Source organism: Saccostrea cucullata, unplaced genomic scaffold, assembly GCF_032062105.1.
Source record: "Saccostrea cucullata isolate Sc308-1 unplaced genomic scaffold, CSIRO_AGI_Scuc_v1 ctg498, whole genome shotgun sequence".
NCBI classification, from domain to species: Eukaryota; Metazoa; Mollusca; class Bivalvia; order Ostreida; family Ostreidae; genus Saccostrea; species Saccostrea cuccullata.
The window spans coordinates 122,283-145,667 of NW_026923078.1; the positions used below are offsets into that span (position 1 = coordinate 122,283).

Sequence of the window (23,385 nt, forward strand, 5' to 3'; positions counted from 1 at the left end):
AGCGGTCAATACGGTATGATGTATTTATTGGTCCGTTTGCTCCGTATATTTCATTATCCTGCTTCTTATAAATATCTTGAAATTTCATTGGGTGAGAACAATACTGTATTAAACGATGTTATGCTGTCTGCCCACATTACATTGCTAATCTCCCTCTGCATGTAAACTACCCACCATATATAGAACTTACATGAAATTTACCAGCCACGCATCATCAATATACTGTTTCCACGTGTCCCTGCATGGAGCTACATAACTGACGTCGAAATTCGCCAGACAGCAACATCAACACAATATATGCTTTCTCAGTAAAAGAGATATACTGGGACTATAAATATTTGGTCTTTGAGAGAACCATCGGCAGGATTAATTCGATATATAGACACTTAAAGGGGTGTCCTTGAAAAAAAATACGTATTGGGCTCAGTTTACGCCTCGCCCGATATGCAATTTTTCAAGGCCCCCATATATTTCCTTATTACCCCTCTGAGTATCTACATAACTACACATGTAATTTTGTTTATTTTAACTGTTTGTTATCTCTATTTTTTCTCTGCAACTTTTAATTTAAAAGATGGATTGGACAATTTAAAAAAGATTATATTTGGTGCTACAATTAAGAAGAAACATATTTAAAAATTTCTCATGCCATTGTACATGTAAAGGGTATGAGTAAAGATTAATTCAAATAATCCTATTTTGTTGAAATTCAATTCAGTTCTTCGCATACAGGTAGGTGCTTTTGATATAATTTATTAGAATTTTTTTCTTTGATTGAGAATAATTAGTCGTCAAACATTAACAATATTTCATGGAAACGCAGTGGGCATATATTTTGAGCGGTTTTAGTAAGTGTAAATATATGTGTAATGAAATAACTGAAAATAAGTAATTTTTCATGCAGAATGTATTTAAAAACTCCACATTGATGGATATTTTTTAAGAACATTTGACAATTTTTTTTTATTTGATAAACAATAAATGTATGATTTATGAATGAAAATGGAACACAGTTTTTGCATTTAGCTATATTTTACCTGGAATTAGGTAAATAAAAAAGATAAATAAAAATAAATTTAAAAAACACGTTTTAACATCTACATGTAATATAATGGATTCTATAGTCGGTGTTAGAACTTTGTTCAGAAATTTTACATTTTTGGGGTGGCTTACGTGTTTGGCCGCTGTTTATATACAAAATTTAACTACTCAATGTACCATCTCCCTGCAGCTGGTCAATACTAATGCAGGAGATGTGACCGGCTAAGAGGGAATACATATTCATCCTATACACTTCATCACTTCTCTAAATTTTCAAGGAGAGTGGTGTTTTGCACTGTATGTGTTTTTTTTTTATTTCAGTCATCATTCGTTTCCTCCATTTAGTAATAGAATTGATATTTTAAACAAAAAATTATATTTCTAAAATTTAATATGATCGTTGTATTTCTAGGAAAAAAGAAATTTAAAGTAAATTATAAAAATATTTTTTTATGTAACACGCATATAAAGGGAACTTTGGTGCCCCGCTTACAGTTTGATTGAATGAGTTATTATCTATGGAATATTGTGCCAAAAAGAAACGCCCTTTGAAGTCATCATTTCGTTAGTTTTATGGCCGATACAATGACCTTGTCAGCAAATACAATTCATCAGCCGATCACATCGAATCATCTGTTGATCATTAGTATTGACCAGCTGCAGGGAGATGGTACATTGAGTCAAATACTGACTGGCTTTTTTCATACTTATTTTCAAAACATTATTTATACCCTGAATTGACGACGGATTTTTCCATTATTTCCTAATCATGACAATGTGCACACAGCGGTGTAGCCGGTCGGCAGGGGATGCTCACTCCTCCATGGCGCTTATCCCACATCTGATGTTTTGGACATCCGCGTTTCCTCTGCTCCTATTTTGTATTGTTTTATTGACGTGATATTGAATACATACCCTTCATGTAAATAAAAATTGAAAATTAGATCAACATGAAGTTATTGTAAATGCGTCAAAATTCAATCAAAGAAATGCTTTGTCACGAGTAATACACATGCCTATTAAAGCCCTGTATCTTCTCAATCAAAAGGTATAAGAAAAAAAGGAATAGAAATTTTAAATCCAAGGTCTACGTCACACGGTAAAAAATTATAGTGTATTCTGAAAGGTGTTACAGTTAACACACATGTATAATATGAAAGACCTTTCTTTTATTATGTAAAAGTTTTGACAAATTCAAAGAAATTCTTTTTTTTAAATGGGTCAAATTTCAAGGTCATGGGGTAAATAATAAAGTATTTCTGAAAAGTCTTGCCATAGGTAATTTACATGTGCAATAGAAAGGACTTATCTCTTTTCATTCCAAATGTTATAACCAACATAAACGTTCTTGTAACAATTAACGGACAGACGGACAAACTTATCTTTCATCACTTTCGCAAATACTGGGAAGAAAAGGTGTATCCAAAGTCTAGAAATAACCTGATTGTTCAATATAAATATTTTTTATCAAATTTTATTTTATTGATTAATATTTAGTTGCTGTAATGTCTTTCTCAGAAATCATAATTATATTGAATGACTGTAGTTGTCTTCTATTGTGAATGATTTTTTTTTATTTTGACTTTTTCAAATCTTTTATGAGAAATTAAAAAAAATGAAATAAAAGGTAAAACTCATTTATATATGAAACATGTTTATTTTTTTTATCTTCAAACTAAAAACAAATTCCTCATAAGCAGACATGAAATGTATTATAGAAATTTACAATATGTAAGCTTTGAACTGTTATGCAACTGAATCACACTTCGTAGATTATATTCGAAAATTATGCATTAAAACACAGAGCAAACGTTCGCTGTCTATAGGGATATACTTATAAGTTGTCCAATAAGAGAAAAGAGCGGAAAGAATAAAAGAATAGACATTAAAATTTAAGATATATGTACTGAAGGTGTGAACCCTTTAAAAGGTAACATTTAATGAAATTATGAGATGATAGACTCCAAATGAACATGATTAAGGCCATCTTAAAAAAACATTTTTCGCCTCTCCCGGCTCAGGATATACATAATTATAAAATTAAGTCTGTATATAATAGTGGGTGAGATTTTTTAAATTTCAAAAACTATTGCGAATACGATATTAACTTATCAATTAATTTAGAACACTCAGAATTTCTTTTAATATTGCGTGACTTGAATTCGCGGCATGCTTTGTCAGTCGATCGGGACAGGGCAAACAAACAATATTGTTGGCAACACTATTCACGAGAAGCAATTACTTCATGATTTCCATATTGTATAGGATATTTTAGTTGGATGTAATGATGTTTCTTTACCTACTGATGGATGTAAAATAGTTTTAAATTCCACGTTTTTAAATTTATTAATATGATTTAACTGGCCCTTTTCTTTTATATATATTTGAATGAGTTTAGACTGCAAGTTAATATCAAACCGAAATATGAACCCAACATCTATATCCTCTACATGCTTTGTAGCTATGAGTGAAGTGTGGTGACTGCTGACTTTACCATTAAACCAAGTATATGTGTTAAAAACTAGCCTTCTACTAGGTACATCCCGATAAATATATGTTACCTGAATAAAAATAGTATCTTTTAGATTTCTCAACATTATTTTTTTCCATATCAAATTCATTGGCGCCAAACCGATTTCAAATAAATTTTTCTCTTTACCACTAGCGTACATGTATTTTGAAATATGCTTAAAATTCACTTGCGAATGATATTCTAGGACACAATTGCCGAATTCAGTGGTTGGATGGATAGCAAAATTTGCAAACGATCCTCTATATTCATTATCGATGTCATAATTAGCTAATGCCTGACCATCAGAAGAAGCATGAATTTCTTTGTGCATTTGGTTAGATACTACCACACCTCCATGGAAGGTCATAACCGACCGCCCCCAAGTTAGATATCCTAGACGAGCGATAAATTCATAATTTTCCAATTTCTCTATAGATATGTTAGCCAATGGGATACAAATGGGTTTATCTGTCTGGTAATAGATGGTAAGTCTTTTAAGTTCTAATTTGAAGGATAAAATTCCAAGTAAATATGTTTTTGCCGACAGAACCCTTATTTTCTGCTTAACCAATAGAGTTCCCTCATTTTTTACAGTAAAACATACCCCTATTCTTCTACAATATTTTGCCGAAACAAAAATGCCGTTTGAAAAAATTGGTTCATCTTCGAAATTATCCTTGTGCACAAGACCTATTTGAAATATGATATTGTCGACGTCATCATAATATCGCGTATTATTCCAAATTTCGGACGTTATCCCAATCTGAAAAGTATCCATATCTCTCAAATTCCCTTTCAGTATGGCACCTGGATAGTTTCCAAGACGAGAATTGCCAATTCTGATTGATTCCAAGTATGCTCTTTCAAATTGGAATTCCCCTGCAGAAAGGCATTAAATGAAATTATATTTCAATCATATAAGAATAATAGAGTGCTCTATGCTCAATCATTGATATCGTTGCCCTCATAAGAACATATAATGGAATGAAAATGCATAAGAATTACTTTATGGTGTAACATATATAAGGTGCTATAAAGTAAATATTCATAGAAGGGTATTCAAGCGATATAATAATATTTCTTTTACAAAAGATCTTTAAATAAGAAGTAACCGACACTACAACTATTTTGAAAAGCAAAGCTACAAGGTGTATGCATGCAAAGTGAAAGGTTTGCAAAACCAAAGGTACAAACAAACGCTGGAAAAGCGTTATAAATGCAAAAAATGTTTCCTTTTTCGTTCTCATAGAGTATATGGGGAACATGAATGTCTGTAGTAGAAATCTTCAATTTCAAATTAGATGATATTAAAGTAACTCTCAATCCACAGGAACTTCTTTCGTATACAGGGCTTACTCGTACTTATTTTTACCACAAGATAAATATCATTTGTTTAAAGTTACTTTTTCTTTTCAATTAAATCGTTTCAGGTGTGTCTGATCGAGCCTCTTTATTGTAAACCACTCATGTATTCCTCGAACATTACCTCGATACAATTTTTAATCACTTTAAATGGGATGCAACTTCCGGTTGGGGGTAAGATAAAGCAAGAAATTTCCAGGTATTCCATTCAAAGGTCTCTGGTTTTAACTTTAATTTGAATAGAATGGCAGTATCGATATTTTGCTATGGGAGAGCAAAAAAATGTGTAGTATCAAAAAGTAAAATAGGAGGTGCACAATGACAATTTTTAACTAGAGATATTGTGAGCACTCAGCTCACGAAATAATACCCCAGAGTGTGATTATAAATATCATTATATTTCATTTAATTGTGTAGGAGGAGTAGCAGATTAGGAATACACTCTTTTGTATATGAATACACAGCATAATTGGGAATTTTAGTTTAAATTAGCATTAGATGTGACCAAAATCGGATATGTGAGAAGAGGAAAAGACGTGCACTCTGTGGCCTTCAATTCGACATTACGATATAAATGTATTGACGACGTATGGTAAAGATAACAAAATAAATTTTGTGATGTAATTTTCTTATTAATTAGCTTATATTTTTAATGTTCTTACACTCAATGAAAGCAAATTTTGTAGTATTAATATTTTAATTAGACGAAATAAAATATATTATTCTTGAACTGCACCGTTATTCAGGTCCTAGTCATGATAAATGCACGAGCCAAGAATACAAAAACAAAATATTCATAAAAATTAAATCATTAAGAAGAAGGTTTCAATTAACAACTAACTTAATGATGAATCTTCATTTTCTGTCCATAGACGCGAGAATTTGAAAATTCAAAGATATTTCTTCTAAATTTTATATCATCATCTTGTTTCACAAATATTCAAAACAGCTCTCCAATTGTTAAATTACCAAAATAAAATAAACCCTCTTTTTTGCTCACCATGTAAAAAAAAAACATATTTTTAAAGTACCATTTAAGCATGCAATTTTTATAATTACCTGTAAATTTGTAATATCTATACAGAAAGAGGCATATGGCCAGAAGTGAAATAATTCCAATGGACCGTGAAATGAAACCTGAAAGATGATTTGAATTCAATGATACATATAGGTCAAACACATTAAACATGGATCCTTTCTGAAACATTAACTTTTTTGCTAGCCTATCTTGCTGTAAGTATTACACGTAATTAGGACATTTCCTTGAGAGAACTCTCAAATTACATGTTTATACTTACCTAATGATTTGAAAAATCGGTAAAGATAGGATATAATGACCATCAAAGACAAAATTCCGAAACATCCCCACAAATATTTATCTGAAATATAAAGGGATTTTAACATGATTATAAATTCTTTAAAGGTTTTTGGTAACTTAAAATTTTATTTTGCCCAAAACTGTAAACGATCACATTGAAAATGGTACCTGATGAAAAAAAAATTATTATATGTTTAAAAAAGTTCATGGTTTAACATGTGTAAGCCCGAGAGAAATTTAATATAATTTTGCTTTTATTAACTAAAAACCATGGTAAAGATTAAGTGTCCCTACGGTTTTAAGTTTTAGAAAATTTATGACAAGGCTTTTAGTGAAAAGACGAATAACTACCGTACATGTAAAAAAATAACATAATGATATATAATATAAGGCACAGATATATATACCTTCAGGTTTATAATGTGGATATAGGTAGATATAAAGCGCCAACAGAAGAGAACCTCCAAGGAATCTGGATAAAATGAAACCTAAAACACAAACGTCTATTTGTCAAATATATTTAAAAGAAAGAATATTTATTATTTACTTCCTGACTCAAACAGTATTAGTTTTTGTATAGTACTGTAGATCACTTAATTTTCGCGACACCTTCTTTTCGCGAGATTGGCATTAGTCTTTATTGGCAAGACGCAATTTGTACGATTTGCGGTAATGTTCTGTGTGATCTTTTGGAATACTGATTAATGCGCGAGAGATATTTTCGCGAGCACACTGTCTCGTGTAACTAAGCGAAAATGAAGTTTTTGAGGGTGAAAAGTGATAATACAAATACAATTAAATTAAAGAGTAAAGGAAATAAAATAGCTTATTTATAATAAGTATCCTACTTTGCCTAAAGTGCTTTTATTTTAAAGCAAATCAAACCAAAACGTACCAAATACTTAAGAAGCAAATTTGAACCATTTTCATTTGAAAATAAGTTTTAAAAAATGTAAATTTAATAAATTCCTTATTTACAAGCCTTTATCAGGCGATAGTGTAAAATTTGTATTTAATATTATGTTGAACAATTTGATACTTTTACAATATTTATCACTTATTGATACATTTTTAAAAGCAATTTATAGTGTCAATTTTGCCTTATTAGAAACAGTCAGTAATTTAATGTATATAATTTTAGTACTTTGAAATAACATATTTTCCTGGGGGTTAATTCATGTCCACCACGAAATGTAAAATTTTACATCCATAACTATACGACAATTCTTTATCCACAAATTCAAATCCCAACAAACCAAAAGTTTTTACTCAAATCGATATCACTAAAATTTGACCCGACTATAATTTGTGATTTTACAGTAAATCAATTCATGATATTTCAATTATGCTTAGTTTACATTTCACATGTCTTACATACATGTTCATCAATATGTACCTGTAGCTTGCAATATACCTGAGTTAAATTGCATCACGTTGTCGACGTCATGAGTTGTTCTTTGTAGAACGTTATGTTCCGTGTGAGATCCAGACTTAAGGCACTTTCTACAAACTGCAACATCGCATTCTTTACAAAAAACATCGCATTTTTTCTTCTGATGGACCATGCAAGGGAGCTGCTCGATTTCAAAGTATTTAAATCTAAACGTGGCAATGTTATGTACGATAGAAGTATTGACCATATGAAGATCTACACAGTTCTGACAGAAATTGACATTGCAAGCAGTACAAGTTCTTTCTGCGTAAGATTTCCTGTCTTTTCCGGGACAAATCTGACAATATTTCAAATCTTGTGCTCTGTTCAGGGGATTTATTCTACTTTGAACATTGTGATCTTTATGAATTCCAAACGTCTGACATTGTGAACAAATTGCAAAATCACAATTGAAACAAAACATGTCACAATGTAAATCCTGATGGACAATGCAATGGGGTGCACACATCTCAAAATGATAGAAACATGATGTGACAATATCATGGCTCAAGGGCGAATCGCTGATATGAGGGTCAACGCACTCAGGACAAAGATAAACATGACAAATAATACACACTTTTTCTGCTTCAGATTTCTTGTCTTTTCCAGGGCAAAGTTGACAGCGCTTCACATCTTGTGCCCTGGCAAGAGGATCTGATGATTCAGCCATTTTACCTATATTCTACAGAGATGATTATAGGTATAAATCTGTTCTGAAAAAATAGCATTTCTTCAATAATTTTTTACTGCTGAACCAGAATGAAAATTATAATGGTTAAAAGGATCGTTTAGTTATCATTTTACATACGAGGGGTGACCAAAAAGTTCGCGAACTATCTCTATATCTACAAAAACCACGATTCAGATCAGAAAAAAATTGGTATACACAAAGCCATACACAATTTCTATAAATAAATGTGCGGAATAAAAAGAAATTGCTCCTTGTTTGTGACTCCACAATGTGAAAATGACGTCACTATGCAGGTCACTTGTAACGAAAAATGGTTGTCTCGGTCGAACTCGTTCAACAAACGACTGAAAATCTTATGGTATATCTTAGAAATCCCTTTGAAATAATTTGTACACAGTTTACTGAGACAAATGACTTCCTATAGATTCAATCAATGATTGGATTGATTTTTTTGTGAAGGAAGGCAGATGGTTAAAAATGATACTTGTTACATTGCCCAGTGAAAGCAAGTTTGAAAAGAGATGTATTTTTAATTAAGCTATTTGCTATCAAAGACCTCCAATTTACACATTGAAAAATAGTTGAATATTTCAACAATAATATATTTATCAAATACCTAAGATATCGTTTACTTTAGGTTTTGAACATATTAGATGTGACAAAAAGGAGGCACCCATTCTCTATACACCTTGAATAAACGTCTCTCCCAAGGCAGAAGATTTGGGCTTTGATGGTCGCCATGCTTATTTTTGGAAAGCATAGTCTTATTCACCCATTCTATTGCCGAGATTTAACCATTTCTGACAAATTAACTGTTCTTGTTACAAAAATTAATTTACATTGAAAGAAATATAAAACTCAGAAAAATCTTTCACCTTTTGTGACGGAAGGGGTTACGTGACGGCCTATATCATTGTGCATAAGCAGAACTGTGCTAAAACCAAATATTGTTTCTTTTATGGAAGTTATTTAATTAGTTCGCGAAATTTTTTATTACCCCTCGTATAAACGATTTCTAGATTTTCCTTACCTTAATTCATTTTGTCCATTTTTTTAATCATGGCGCATGATTTGCATTTTAAAATAAGAATGAAGATCAAGTTGTTCTCTGCACCCTGGATAACAAATGATAACAAAACTCATAGTACTAGATGTACTGAAATTCGGAGGAAAGATATAGAAAAAATAGTGGTGTATCTATGTATACTGGTCTATCTGTGTATTATTTATCTTCGATATCGTGAATAAATATGACGTAGGTCAAGAACTTCAAAATATAGTTTTAAAATAATGTATCGAAAATATGCGTTTAACACCACTGTGACCCTGTGCTTGTACCTGACAGATTAGATGATAGAGTCTAAAATAAGGAGATAAAATACATTCAGTATTACACGAACGTGCATTCTTTAATCAACAAAATGATGTGTAAGTGAATCTGAGTCCTGATGTACTAGGCAAAGTCTTATCTTCTATGTTAAAAAAAATGACCTAAAAATAAGAGACGACTACATACATGTTTTGTAACATTTAATAATTCTGCATACACTTTCTTAAATTTTCGAAATGAAATATCTAGCTTATCAATTTTGTTTGAATTTAAATGAAATGGATCATGTATTTTGCAAATTGACAGAACGGTGGAAGATGTGCATTAAAATTGGAGGGCACTAGTTTAAATTACATGTTTACGGGGTCCAAAGCCTCTGCTATATAAATTTCAATAAGAAAATTTTAAAATTCTAATATTGATTTTCAGGAACAATAACATTAAGAGGCACGTGGAAAATACGTTGAAGTATGAATATAATTTCAAGTACTTATTCTTTCAGAAATGACCTTATTACAGATCATGGTATGAAGAAATTTTAGCAAAGAGAACAGTAAAAGTAATAATTTAATTTCACAGCGCAAAAAAAAAATAAAGTATGAAGTGTGTATAAAAATATTGCTAAAACCATACCTATAAAAATCATCAGATATCATCAAAAAGTGCTGCTTCCTAAGTAAGAATGTCACAATGATGTATGTGGTTGTAAGAAAAAAAATGTCTTTGACGAGAAATTATTTCTCTTCTTAATAGTTCTTCATTTGAAAAAAAAAATAATACAAATCAAACTTCTGTGTATGCTGATACATACTGATGTTAGACATTCAACTGCATCACCATTCAAGATATTCTGATCAAATTTCATGCATCCACTAATTAATACTATTTTTTTTATTTGCAATATTATTATACCTTCAGCGGAACATTCATGTTTGATACTAAATAAATAATAAAACAATTTGAAAAGAAATTGCTAAAGAAATAGAAGGTAATGTTTCCATCCTATGTTAGGTTTCAACGAATTGGATACTTAGAGGCCTCACTTAGGAAACTCTAAAAAAGAAAAATGTGAGTAGTATTCATAATTTTTACTCTGAAAGTTATCATCCCTTATGCAGAGTTAGAAAAATCGTTTCAGTCATTTTGTCACACCGAGGATCAGAACATAATGCTATGTGTTAAATAAAATATCCATATTATTTCCGTTTCTGTAGACACGTTATTCAAGATCACGACATTTTAGCATCATCTAGTGCATCGTCTAGTGCGCCGCCTGTTTAAACGCATTTGCCATTATTTTCAAAAGTTAATTTCATGAAAAACGTTTGAACATTTATATTGAATTAATGAAAACATCAACATGCATATGTTCACGAAATGTTAATGGAAAGGTAGTATTCAACAACCTTTTAAAGATAATTCATTTCCATAGTTTCGAAATTTTGAGTAGCAGTTTCTTTTATTTAAATATCACCTATCGATTTTAAATTGCAAATTTTGAAGTGCTGCACTGCCTTAGAATTCTTTCACCAGCCAATGAGGTATTTTACTTATATTTCCGATTTCAAAGGAAAATATCGTTTACCCCCCTTTTTTAAGAGATCGAGTAATGGATAATATATTTAGCGCTGGTACTAAGACAATGCATCAATATCCATTGAACTATTCTTTGTATTAATCAAAGATTGTATGGACAAATTGCCATTTATATTGAATTAAAAGGTTGCAAAATGTAGGAGGGATTTGAGATAGAGCTAGTTTGCGTATTTCTTACTGGGCCAGTGTCTGGTAAATTCAAAGGATATGATTGTTCAACATTAAATGTCAAGAAAGTGGATAATGATGTTTTTTTAACGGACAATGAGAGCTACAGCCTAGCTGACGGACTGGTCAACCAATGAAGACACGGCAACCAAAGTATGGCAAGTTCTTAATCAGCCTCTTGAATACAGGTTCTCCATATTGTTAAGCGAACTCCCAATGACGTTCCGCATTATCTCTTTAAATGTATTAACAGGTGAACAATAGCTAAGTCATTTTTTGGATACTGTATTGTCCACGGATTTTCCCGTTAATTCCTGATCATGACAAGGAGCATACTGCGGGTATTTTAATTTTTTTTCGCTTGTCGTGTTTTTATGTACGTTTGTACTGTAAAGATGATTGTTGGTTTTGTATTCATATATGTTTGTTACGTACGTGGTCGTTGGTTTTGCTTTAATGTATATTTGTTTTGCGAGAACGTCTGTTGATTATGCATTGTATGTAATTTGTTAAGTTTTTATGGTCATTGAAATTAAAATAATTGTTTGTTTTCTCATTATGGTAATTTTTGCCCTTTCCGCTGCCCATCCCTAACAAAAAAATACTATAGTTAACTATAGTTAACTATAGTTTACTATAGTTAACTATAGTAAATCAAAGTGTCAAAGTTTTCGTCAAAGTTTTTCAAAGTGTCAAAGTTTTCGCCAAAGTTTTTCAAAGTGTCAAAGTTTTCGTCAAAGTTTTTCAAAGTGTCAAAGTTTTTGCCAAAGTTTTTCAAAGTGTCAAAGTTTTTGCCAAAGTTTTTCAAAGTGTCAAAGTTTTCGCCAAAGTTTTTCAAAGTGTCAAAGTTTTCGCCAAAGTTTTTCAAAGTGTCAAAGTTTTCGTCAAAGTTTTTCAAAGTGTCAAAGTTTTTCAAAGTGTCAAAGTTTTCGCAAAAGTTTTTCAAAGTGACAAAGTTTTCGCAAAAGTTTTTCAAAGTGTCAAAGTTTTCGCCAAAGTTTTTCAAAGTGTCAAAGTTTTTGCTAAAGTCTTTCAAAGTGTCAAAGTTTTTGTCAAAGTTTTTCAAAGTGTCAAAGTTTTCGCCAAAGTTTTTCAAAGTGTTAAAGTTTTCGCCAAAGTTCTTCAAAGTATCAGAATTTTCAATAAAGTTTTTCAAAGTATCAAACTTTTGATAAAGTTTTTCAAAGCATCCCAAGTTTTTGATGAAGTTTTTTAAATTTTCAAAGTTTTCGATAAAGTTTTTTAAAGTGTCAAAGTTGGCGATTAAGTTTTTCTATGTGTTAAAGTATCCAAGTTTTCGATAAAGTTTTTTAAATTTTAAAAGTTTTCGATAAAGTTTTTCAAAGTTTTCGATAAAGTTTTTTAAGTGTCAAAGTTTTCGATAAAGTTTTTCGAAGTGTTAAAGTATCCAAGTTTTCGACAAAGTTTTTCAAAATGTTAAATTTTTTGATAAAGTTTTTCAAAGTATCCAAGTTTTCGATTAAGTTTTACAAAGTATCAGAGACTTCGATAATGTTTCTCAAAAGTGTCAAAGTTTTCGATAAAGTTTCTCGAAGAAAAAAAGTTTTTGATAAAGTTTTTTAAAGTGTCAAAGTTTCCAATAAACTTTTTCAAAGTTTTAAAGCATCCAAGTTTTCGATAAAGTTTTTCGAAGTATCCAAGTTTTCGATTAAGTTTTTCGAAGTATCCAAGTTTTAGATAAAGTTTTACAAAGTATCAAAGTTTTTGATAAAGTTTTTTAAAGTATCAAAGTTTTCGATAAAGTTTTTCAAAGTGTCAAAGTTTTCGCCAAAATTTTTCAAAGTATCAAAGTTTTCATCAAAGTTTTTCAAAGTGTCAAAGTTTTTGCCAAAGTTTTTCAAAGTGTCAAAGTTTTCGCCAAAGTTTTTCAAAGTATCAAAGTTTTCGTCAAAGTTTTTCAAAGTGTCAAAGTTTTCGCCAAAGTTTTTCAAAGTGTCAAAGTTTTCGCCAAAGTTTTTCAAAGTGTCAAAGTTTGCGTCAAAGTTTTTCAAAGTGTCAAAGTTTTTCAAAGTGTTAAAGTTTACGCCAAAGTTTTTCAAAGTGTCAAAGTTTTCACCAAAGTTTTTCAAAGTGTCAAAGTTATCACTATAGTAAATCAAAGTTTTCAAAGTGTCAAAGTTATCACTATAGTTAACTATAGTAAACTATAGTTAACTATAGTTAACCATAGTATTTTTTTGTTAGGGATACTTGAGGTCATTTTTCTCCGTGTAGAATGTAGAAAAATTGACACCATAGGTCACTGACTCTTCATCATTTTTTAAGACAATCAACTGCATTGTTTTGTAAAAATTCTTGCAAGGCAAATACATAGGGGTCAGGAAAAACACACATTCTTTGTACAAATGTAGTGTTCATTTCTTAAAGCTCTAAAGTAAAAAAAACAAAATTATATATAGGTTTTATACCCAATAATGGTAAACATAACAAGGCTATCATGTCTTTCGGATATAAAGAAGGGAACCACTTTTGACATGACCTTTCTTACCTCTCTAATACATTCAATCAAGAAATTCAAATCTGTATTTGGGTAAGTATCTCTCAGCCAATCAAATTATTTTGAATGATTTTGTATCCCATTACATAGATTGCCAATGAGGTTGGTGCAGGCTTCTACCAGTATCAATTTATATAATTCTAATTTTGAAAGGTTATATAATATATAATGGTTCCCAAAACTTCATTTAAATCTGATTGCATAGGGGTTTTTCCTCTGTTTTAGCTCTTGCACAAAAAAATTGGAGCTAGGAATACATTGATACATAAGAAACATAAGGGAATGTAATCAAAGCAGAGGAATGGTTGGGGTTTATATTCTGAGATTAATATCCGACGATGCCATCCGCCGCTCTTCATATATGCAGTACCGTCTCGTCATTTGTTTTCGTGATATATACGTTTTCTTGTTTTTTTTTAATCATTTTAATGAATTCTCACACTGTACGACATCGTAATGACATCATATTTGTAATATATTAAGGGGAATGATCTATTGATCTGCTGTCAAATAATGAACCGATTCGACACTGCTTAAGTACTATAAGTACATGTATAGTAACTAAATAGTGTACAACTCATCCATTTTTGTTAATTTGCCTGATGCCAATTTATTCGCTGGGTTTTGATCAACAATAAAAACTAATGAAGTCAAAGCAGTTACTCTGCAAACTCTGTAAAACTTACAATTCACTTGGCCACGTGATCATGTGATTATTAATGAGTGGGAAATCCCGGCTCTTGTTCTTTTTTCTACCTTGATCCAGTTTTGTCATATTTATATAATTTTTATGAAAATATAGGAATTATCGCAAACACAAATGCCTACATAGATGTGGTGGAAAATAAGATTTCAGTATACAAGGAATCAAAGAAATATTTTATTCCTAAGCAAATACTTAAAAACAGAGTTAATGGTAACGTGAAGATAAAAACAACTAAATCTGGACCAGACCCATTGTTCAGTGAAGAAGAGAAGGCTGGCTAGTGATACATATTCAACAAATTTCGATTGTTGGGAATAACACTCGTGTTGAGGAAATAAATTCTGAACACGGAGTATGCTATTGCTTAAGAAAAGTGAGACCGGGATCACCCGCTTTCCTTCCAGTGGCTGAATTCCGTCTTTGACAGATGGCCTGTTTTAAAAGTAAGGCGTCCGTAAACAATATCGGAGCAACTAGCAAAAGCTACATTACGGTAGAGCATTGAAAATTACTTCAAAGAACTTGAGAGCATCCTTGACAAATGTGATTCACGAGACAATCCAGAATATATCTACAATGGTGTGAAACGGGAATTCAACACAATCACTCTCCTCCTTATATTCTCGCTTCATCAGATATTACACAGCACCGAATCAAAAACATAGTATAAAGACGTATTTTTCGAATGAATAACGCGAAATGTTCACTATAAATTTACAAGTATGCTATACACATTGTGTTCTGACCAATTTTTCTGTGATGACGGAGAAGGGACGGAAAACATTTTTGATGCAATAACAACAAGTTTTTTGTTACAAGGATAACAATTTTTGTCACATGCTGGAAAATGTGTCTAGATTAATTAAATATCAAAACATTTTGATTATTGGATGTTTGTAACTTATGCGTGATACACACGTATTCTAGGTTGTAAACGAAAACCTTGCTCTATACCTTTATCTACTTGTAAAGTTTATGTTAAAGCATAGAGCGTGGGGAATTCCCCTGTTTACCTATGGGTCACCTATATTCTACATTGTCCGTGATGGTTTGATTTTCCTTAATTTTACTTAATTGTGAGTAGATATGGCCTGTATTAGATGTTTACTTAATTAATGTTAAATATTATATAATATCACGATCAAGGTCGTAAGAAAATCTTACGTGAAACTGCTACAGACCCTGAGACGTGCTACTACCCCTAAAAAGCGTGTGGTTTTCGTGCGCTTTCCGTTTCGTGCAAACCGTGTAGCGTTTCGTGTAAACCGTGTAGCGTTTCGTGTAAACAGTGCAGCGTTTCGTTTAAGCTCCAAAGCGTTTCGTGCAAACCGTGTAGCGAGCGTGCGAAAAGCGTGTGAGAAATGTGCGACTTTCGTGTAAGAACCGTGTGAGAAACGTGTGACTTTCGTGCCTGAATCGTGTAAGATTCATTCGGAAGTCATTTTATTTTAAATATGGCTATCGATCGGTCAGGATGTCAAATTGTATTAGTATTTCATTATTGAATTAATTATGCTTGTGATATTTTAGGAGTAAAACCCACCAAAAAAGGAATAACAAAATGAGATTACACGGTAATGTATATATAATTTATATTTGTTTGTTTTCTTTTCCTTCTATAGAAAATGTGTTCAAATTAATCAACTATGTACAAATATTTTAAGGGAGTTGAATTCAATATACTTTCAATGCGATCATGGCTTCTTAAATATTTTTTTTTCTCAAATAAAGATATCGGTTTAATTTTTTTTTTTATTTAAAGCAAAAATATTTCAGGAATCCGCTCTTGTCTTTACATTTAAAGTACGTGAAAGAAAGTTTTGAAACGATGTGTCATTTTAATACATTTTAATACATAAAACTTGTTGCTCATTATTTTAAATAAATGTATTTTATAATTTTAATTCACATGTACTGAGGACCACATGTTTAGAAACGGGGGGGGGGTGTTAATTAAACTACTAGTTCATTCTTTCATTTTTTGTTATAACTTTCAATCTAATGTAAGTCTAAGTAAATGCTTAATTTTTTCTTTTTTTTTAAATCCTTTGTTAAATATGTGCGCAGATACACCCCTTAAAAATGTATCAAGGTCATTTACAACAGCGATCACGGGCTCCGAGTGCATGGCAACTGAAAACCTGTTTTGTTATACGAGTTCACGGCTTAATGACACCTGAAAATTACGACTGGATTTTATTGTTTTTGAAATAAAATGGTTCTATCAATATTTAATGGGTACAACTTATAAATCAGCGGATTTCATCTTCGTTTTTATTTGCAAATCCGAATTTCTAGCCGTAAACAGTAAAATAAACAGAACTGATTTGGTAGGCTTTTCATGAATATCATGTAAGAAAAGCTGAGGCGTAAATCATGAATAATTGTAAATTATTTGTTTTATAAATCACGTATACTTTTTATTTCATCTATTTCAGTTCTCTTGTAATATACCTGAATGCCGATGTAAAGATCGATCTACATTGTATGCGTATGTACAAAGTGTAGTCAAATGCCGCGGTTATTATATAATTAATGTACACATATATACATACGTTAAGTCAGGTTTTGAAATGAAGGATTTTACATGCAGCATGATGGATATTCTGATGTTATTTGATAAGCTTCATGTAAAAAGAGAAAGAGAATAAAAATAGATTAAGACATCAGATTTGACCCACCCCCTCTTTGATTTGAACATATTTTATTATGTAAAATACATAAATGGATAAAACCCCCTCTTTACCGGTTTCCTTCCTATAGATAATGCTTACGTAGCTAGGATAAAAAAAAGTCTTTAAAATGTTTCAATAATCGTCAGTAAAGTATATAAGCAAATTTTATTACTTAATCAAAATCTAGAAAAATAATCTCAAACACAATATAATCAATATTATTTAAAATCAATGAGTTTATATTCCTGCAGTAAGAAATCGAATTTGTGTTTAATATATTAAAATATACTCGTAAAATTATTACATAAAAATGAATGAATGACTAATATATAAAAATGTGATTTTATTAAACAGTCATTCATGATATCGGCATTTCGTTTTTTAAAAGCTGGATAAATAAATAAATAAATACGAAATGACAATTATTTATTAATTACAACTGTCAGAGTATTAAATATTTCTATCGGTTTATGTAATACTAGTGTACTGATATTTAATTTAAACAGGTGCTAAATGTGGCTTTTTGAAAGATTTCCATTTAATTGATGATAAAACCGTAATAATGCCCGAGATATTCCGAGTAGAAAATCCAATCGGAAGCCAAAACGTGCGAGAATCGTGTACAAAGCGTTTCGTGCAGCCTTTCGTGTAAACCGTGCAGCCTTTCGTGCAAAGCGTTTCGTGTAAACCGTGAAGCGTTTCGTGCAAACCGTGTAGCGTTTCGTGTAAACCGTGCAGCGTTTCGTGCAAACCGTGTAGCGTTCGTGTACCGTTCGTGCAGCGAGCGTGTGGGGTAGTAGCACGTCTCAGGGTCTGTATCGTAAATAATTTATTGTATATTTTATGATCTGAACCAGACTGACCAAAATTATTTTTTATATTCAGAAAATTAAAAGTGAGGTTTACAATATAATATTTAGATATTACGAAAAAAGTTCATTTTTGTTAAAAATGAACTTTTTTCCCCTGTGCTTTCAGAATATATTTACTATTTTCACAAAATGGGGAAAGTTTTCATAACAAATGATTAAAAACATATATGTCAAAACCAAACTTCAACTACACAGATAAGATCTGTGTGCAACCAGATGGACAAATTGGAATCTAAGGTTAGAAGCACTGTACTGTAAAAACTTCAAAAGGGAAACGGTGATCATTTTCTTTACAAAATATTCCACCACAACATACCATTTTTTACTTAATTCTATTTTTTTTTCAGGAATTTAATTACATTTTTTACATAGTTCAATTTGCAGAATTATTGTAGAATACAAATTGATATAAAACCTGAATATAATGCAGATTTATACAAATAAATGTCCATGTAGGCAAAAAGCTGCTTAAAAGCTTAATATCGAATCTCCATAAGTATTGTATAAGTGGAAATTTTAGCGAGTCGCACATTTAGCGATTTGTTCTCAAAAAATGGTATTTTATTTTTAGCAAGATGTAATTTTAGAGATTTTAAAAGAGCTACATGAAGAACAAAAAGAAGCTGTTACGATAAAAAATAAACAATTAATTGATAGCGATATTCAATTTTAGCAATCTGCTTATAATGCCAAAATTAAATCCTCCCTAAAACTTCTGCTTAAGCGATATCATTTGTGGTTTACAGTCTCACTTTTCAACATTTAAAGCATTATGTTCAATTCAAATTTGTAACAAATTACATTAAATGTTCCAAACACTTTCATAGATAGAATACAAAACACCTTTTCGTGGCAAGATATTTAAGAAATAAGGTATAACAGACGTTATTTCAGATACTTCCTCTGTAAATATTACATAGGGGAATTTCAATCCTATAAAAAAGGCTTTGATCATTAATTGTCAAATAAGTTTCACATGGCAATGACGAGAATACATAAGGAGTTACTTTTTTTTATAGAAAGGATAGAAAAAAATCTTCTAAAATATGTTTCTGTTAAAAGACAAAATAGAATTTGTAGTTAACATGTCATTATTGAACTACATTTTAATATGGAGTATTTTTTTTAAATATCTGTCTATTTCGTATTTACAGCCACGGAATGGATGTCACAGTATTGGGTGATCATTGAAAATGAAAACCAATAAAACTTGTTTTGAAAGGTAACAGGGCTCTAACTAATCAAATTATAATTTTAATGTTTCCAAGCTAGAAATAATTCCAGATTGATCAATTTATGGTTAAGTTGCATTGCTATTATAATACATTGTACATGTAGTAAACAGCTCTTTATGTTCCTTAATTCTCCTGCATGCCAAACGACTGTGCTTGTTTGTGTTAAAAGCAGGCCAGAAGAAACAACTTCATGTAAAAATGAAATTTGTCATTTATTAAGGTAAATGATGGAGGAAGTAGAGCACAGCTAACAATATGAGGGTCTGAAAACGTGGACTCAAATAATATAGAGTATTAAAATTCCAAGAAAAAAATCACAAAGTCTGACCTCCATGGCCAGCACCATAATGGCATTGTAACATGATGTACTTAGGCATAAAAAGTGGGGTCATCCAGACTAAAATAAAATTTCAAAATCTGAAATCTTCCCCCCAAGGTACAATATACATGTGTTTCAAATTGACCCCCTTATAAACATCATAAGGTACAAAATGCTCTTAAGTGCGCAGGATAGAAATACTCTTAAAAGAACAGAAATAAAACATCGGTAGAAAACTTGACTCGTTTTATCATTGTAAGCAGTTCTGATAATTTGCATATGAAATTAAAGACAAATAAAATCGTTAAATTCATCGATGAATGCATGTGTCAACGTGTTCCTCAGCAAATGTTTTGTACGAGAGAGAGAGAGAGAGAGAGAGAGAGAGAGAGAGAGAGAGAGAGAGAGGAGTTTGTGTGGTTTCTCTATCAAACATTTAGGCCCATCATTATAACCGTCGCAGATATATGACACCAAAAGCAGTTCTTTTCATTTCTTTAATTTTATATATACATCTTTTTAGTAGTTGGTTAAAATTAAAATTCTCACTATTAAAGAAAAGAAAAATAGTGTTGTATTGATCTTTCTTTTTACAGGAGTGATAGATGATGGATTTGAAAAATGATATTAAACATTTTAACTTAAGACTATGTTGTATGAAAAAGTGCAGTGTTTGTATCAATCATCATTACTCAATCTCATAAGAAGGAAATGTAGTAAAGTAACAAATGGGTTCATCATGTGACTTGTCTACCTAGTTTAAAGCATAGGGAAGTATAGAAATAGTCGCTTTCTGCTTTAATTTTAAATTTGAATTTCTGTTTATCCTTTCTATCCTTTCCACTTGAATTTTCCCCAGGGAAAATATATCTCGTTGGAAAAATGGGTTAAATTAATGATATATGGCTTCCGCTGCTCTAGAAATTGAAGTATTTTTCTAATGAACTTGCTCTTATATTCATCATTTCGGTGTTATGCTTGTGAGATGGCTTTAAAACTTCTCTTCGTTCCTATTTGTTTTACGTATGGTTACAGTTTAGGTAAGTACTGTTAATTTTTTTTAAGATATTAACCTTGAAATTATTTCATGTAATTTAGTTTGACAATTAAATGTTGGTTCTCTACTACGTTTCTGTACATGTATTTACTTTTGGTTTCAGCATTGAAAGGTCGATATTAGCTCTTAATTATTTCAAAAGATTTTTTTTTTTTGCTTCTTTCAGAGAAAATTAAAAAAATAGTTTTATATGCATATATAAGATGCGGTAGAGTTAAAAAAAACATAATAAAAATTTTCACTAAAAATTTTATGGAAATAAAGCACATTTTTGTGAGTATTTGTCAAACCTATGGTCAAAATCTTCATGGCACTAGTTATTTCCACGGGGGAACATGTTAGACAATCATATTTTGATAAGAAATTGAATCGAAATAGCAAAGTTTTAGAGAATGTTTTTTTTTTATTTTGGCCAATCACGATCGAAGTACAACTGATCCCAACAATAACTCTTAAAGTATTGGGAAAAGATTACATTTTCAAAAGAATACTTATTTAAGTAAATGTAATATGGTTTAGAAAATAACTGAACTTGGCAATGAAGCAGATTTCCTCCTTGGTGGTAAAAGTATATACATGAGGAATGCATTAAATTATTAATTCATTCATTTTGTGTTAATTGGGATAAATTTAATTACAGTGTATGGTTGGGTAAGGTCCAAATATTAAAAGTATTAATTTTTCAAAAGTTTCCCAATTTCATTTCAATTTCATTTTAAAATATGATAAAAAAAAAATTTTCTTTAGTTTTGACTACTTTTAGGGAGATTTGAACCGTAAGTCTAAAAGGAAAAGGAAACGTAGGGTAAATTTTTGAGGTGAAATTATTTTATTTTTCCTTAAATATTTACTAGTATTCCTATCTAACGTTTAAAATCATCTTTGATAAAAATGTAACCAAAATTTCATTTGACTTTTTTTCATAATTCGTAAGTTATTGAAACTGATATGACGATACCCATCAAAAAGTGAAAATTGTAAAATATCATCTTCAATGTCTCCTTCGCGCATCTGTAACAGTCTTGATTCTGCTTTGCATGGAGTTTATCAGGGTGTTTATCCTACAAATGAGCATATTTTTATCTAGTGGGTAAATGTGATTGTTGGCAATAAAGTTTGATAAACCTAGGCTACAATGGGCTTGATGTAAACATCCCGAAAAAATTTGCGCCAGTGAGAAGAAGACCAACGTAAAGTTAACCAGCTCAAAGATCCAAATCGCGCAATTGGTTTCTTTTTTTACTTTTGTTGTAAATGAAATGATTAAGATAAACTGCTCATTAATAGCAATGTTGTGGTAGTAATGTGGCGATTTAACAGGTGATAGAACAAATAACCCGATCTTGACGTGGCTCTGTTACGCGTCAACGTCATCGTCATGGTTGATTGAAAACCATTCTAGGCCCTCTCTGACGACGGTTTAGACTTTCTGGGGGAGAAATTTATTAGCGACTGCACAGCAAGCAATTGTTGCCTTTGTTCTTATTTAGACAAACTTAAAAGCTGGACCCCAGGAAAATTCAATCAACTTTTAAAAGATTGCAAGAAATGTATTTCCTCTACAAATACTTAAATCAATGTGTATACCTCAAGGGTATCAAATGGTTCAAGAAGATCGTTGTCAAACTTGTCTCGTCAAGTTGCACGTGTTTTGGCTTTTAAGCATTTTTCTGACGTGACGTTCTGATAACTGATTTTGGTGCATAGTAACGAGGATTCTCTTCTGACCAATTTTCATAATTTTTGGTCATGCGGTCAAAAGAATTTCGCATTTTATGTTAACCTGCGTTTCTTTTTCCCTTTCAGTATATACATGTATATCTTTTTTACTTAGGAAATAAAAATGGCTATATAGCCTTTTCTAACATAATTAATCAAACATTCATATTATGCATTTATTAAGAGCAAATACTGTATTAAACCGTAATGCACTTTATTTGCATATTAAACACATTTTTGATTTTCTCTGAACAAAAATGCAAAACAAATAGTAATAATATTTAAGAGCTAATATTGGCATTTCAATGCTGAAACCATAGTTAAAAAGGGGGTGTCTCCAATATTTTTTTTCAAAAATTCTTGTCTGGCATTCTCCTGAAAATTTATATTTCAAATATAGTATATTTCTATTAATGAACAGATCAATAAGTATCTGAATACAATGATTAAAGGTCTCTCATACAGGTACAAACTGTGATGCAATCTTCAAATTATCTCATCTTATAGCATGATGTTCTAATCACTTTTTTGGCAACCTCATTTACAATTAGTTAATGTTTCTATAGTAATGTTCGGATTAAAAACTCACGACCTGACAGCTCCATGGTTAAGAATCTAAACAGCAATGTACTCATTTTACAGTATGCGGTATAGGGAAGGAATATAACACTCTTGTTGAGGTTTGCTGTGGGGATTTTGTCCACGAACGTTACAATAGCAGAGGTGAGGAGATGGCCTGTTGTGCATGTAAGAGTTATTTATAGCTGATCAGAAACGAAATTGAAGGCAAATAATACCAGTAAAAACATCATACAAAATCTGCAAAATAGTTTT

General features: G+C 31.1%; 2 protein-coding genes across 2 annotated transcripts in view; one reads left to right on the plus strand and one right to left on the minus strand.

Annotated features, from left to right (window-relative positions):
* LOC134263115 (cell death abnormality protein 1-like) overlaps window positions 1-23,385 on the plus strand; it is a 76,292-nt gene that overhangs the window by 39,520 nt on the left and 13,387 nt on the right. The window lies entirely within an intron of this gene.
* LOC134263105 (uncharacterized) lies at window positions 2,963-8,358 on the minus strand. The gene is made up of 5 exons (XM_062745418.1): window positions 7,648-8,358; window positions 6,641-6,721; window positions 6,214-6,294; window positions 5,975-6,052; window positions 2,963-4,432 (listed from the first exon to the last, which is right to left on the minus strand). The coding sequence occupies exons 1-5, from the start codon at window positions 8,333-8,335 to the stop codon at window positions 3,285-3,287; spliced, it is 2,076 nt and encodes a 691-aa protein (XP_062601402.1). The 5' UTR covers window positions 8,336-8,358; the 3' UTR covers window positions 2,963-3,284.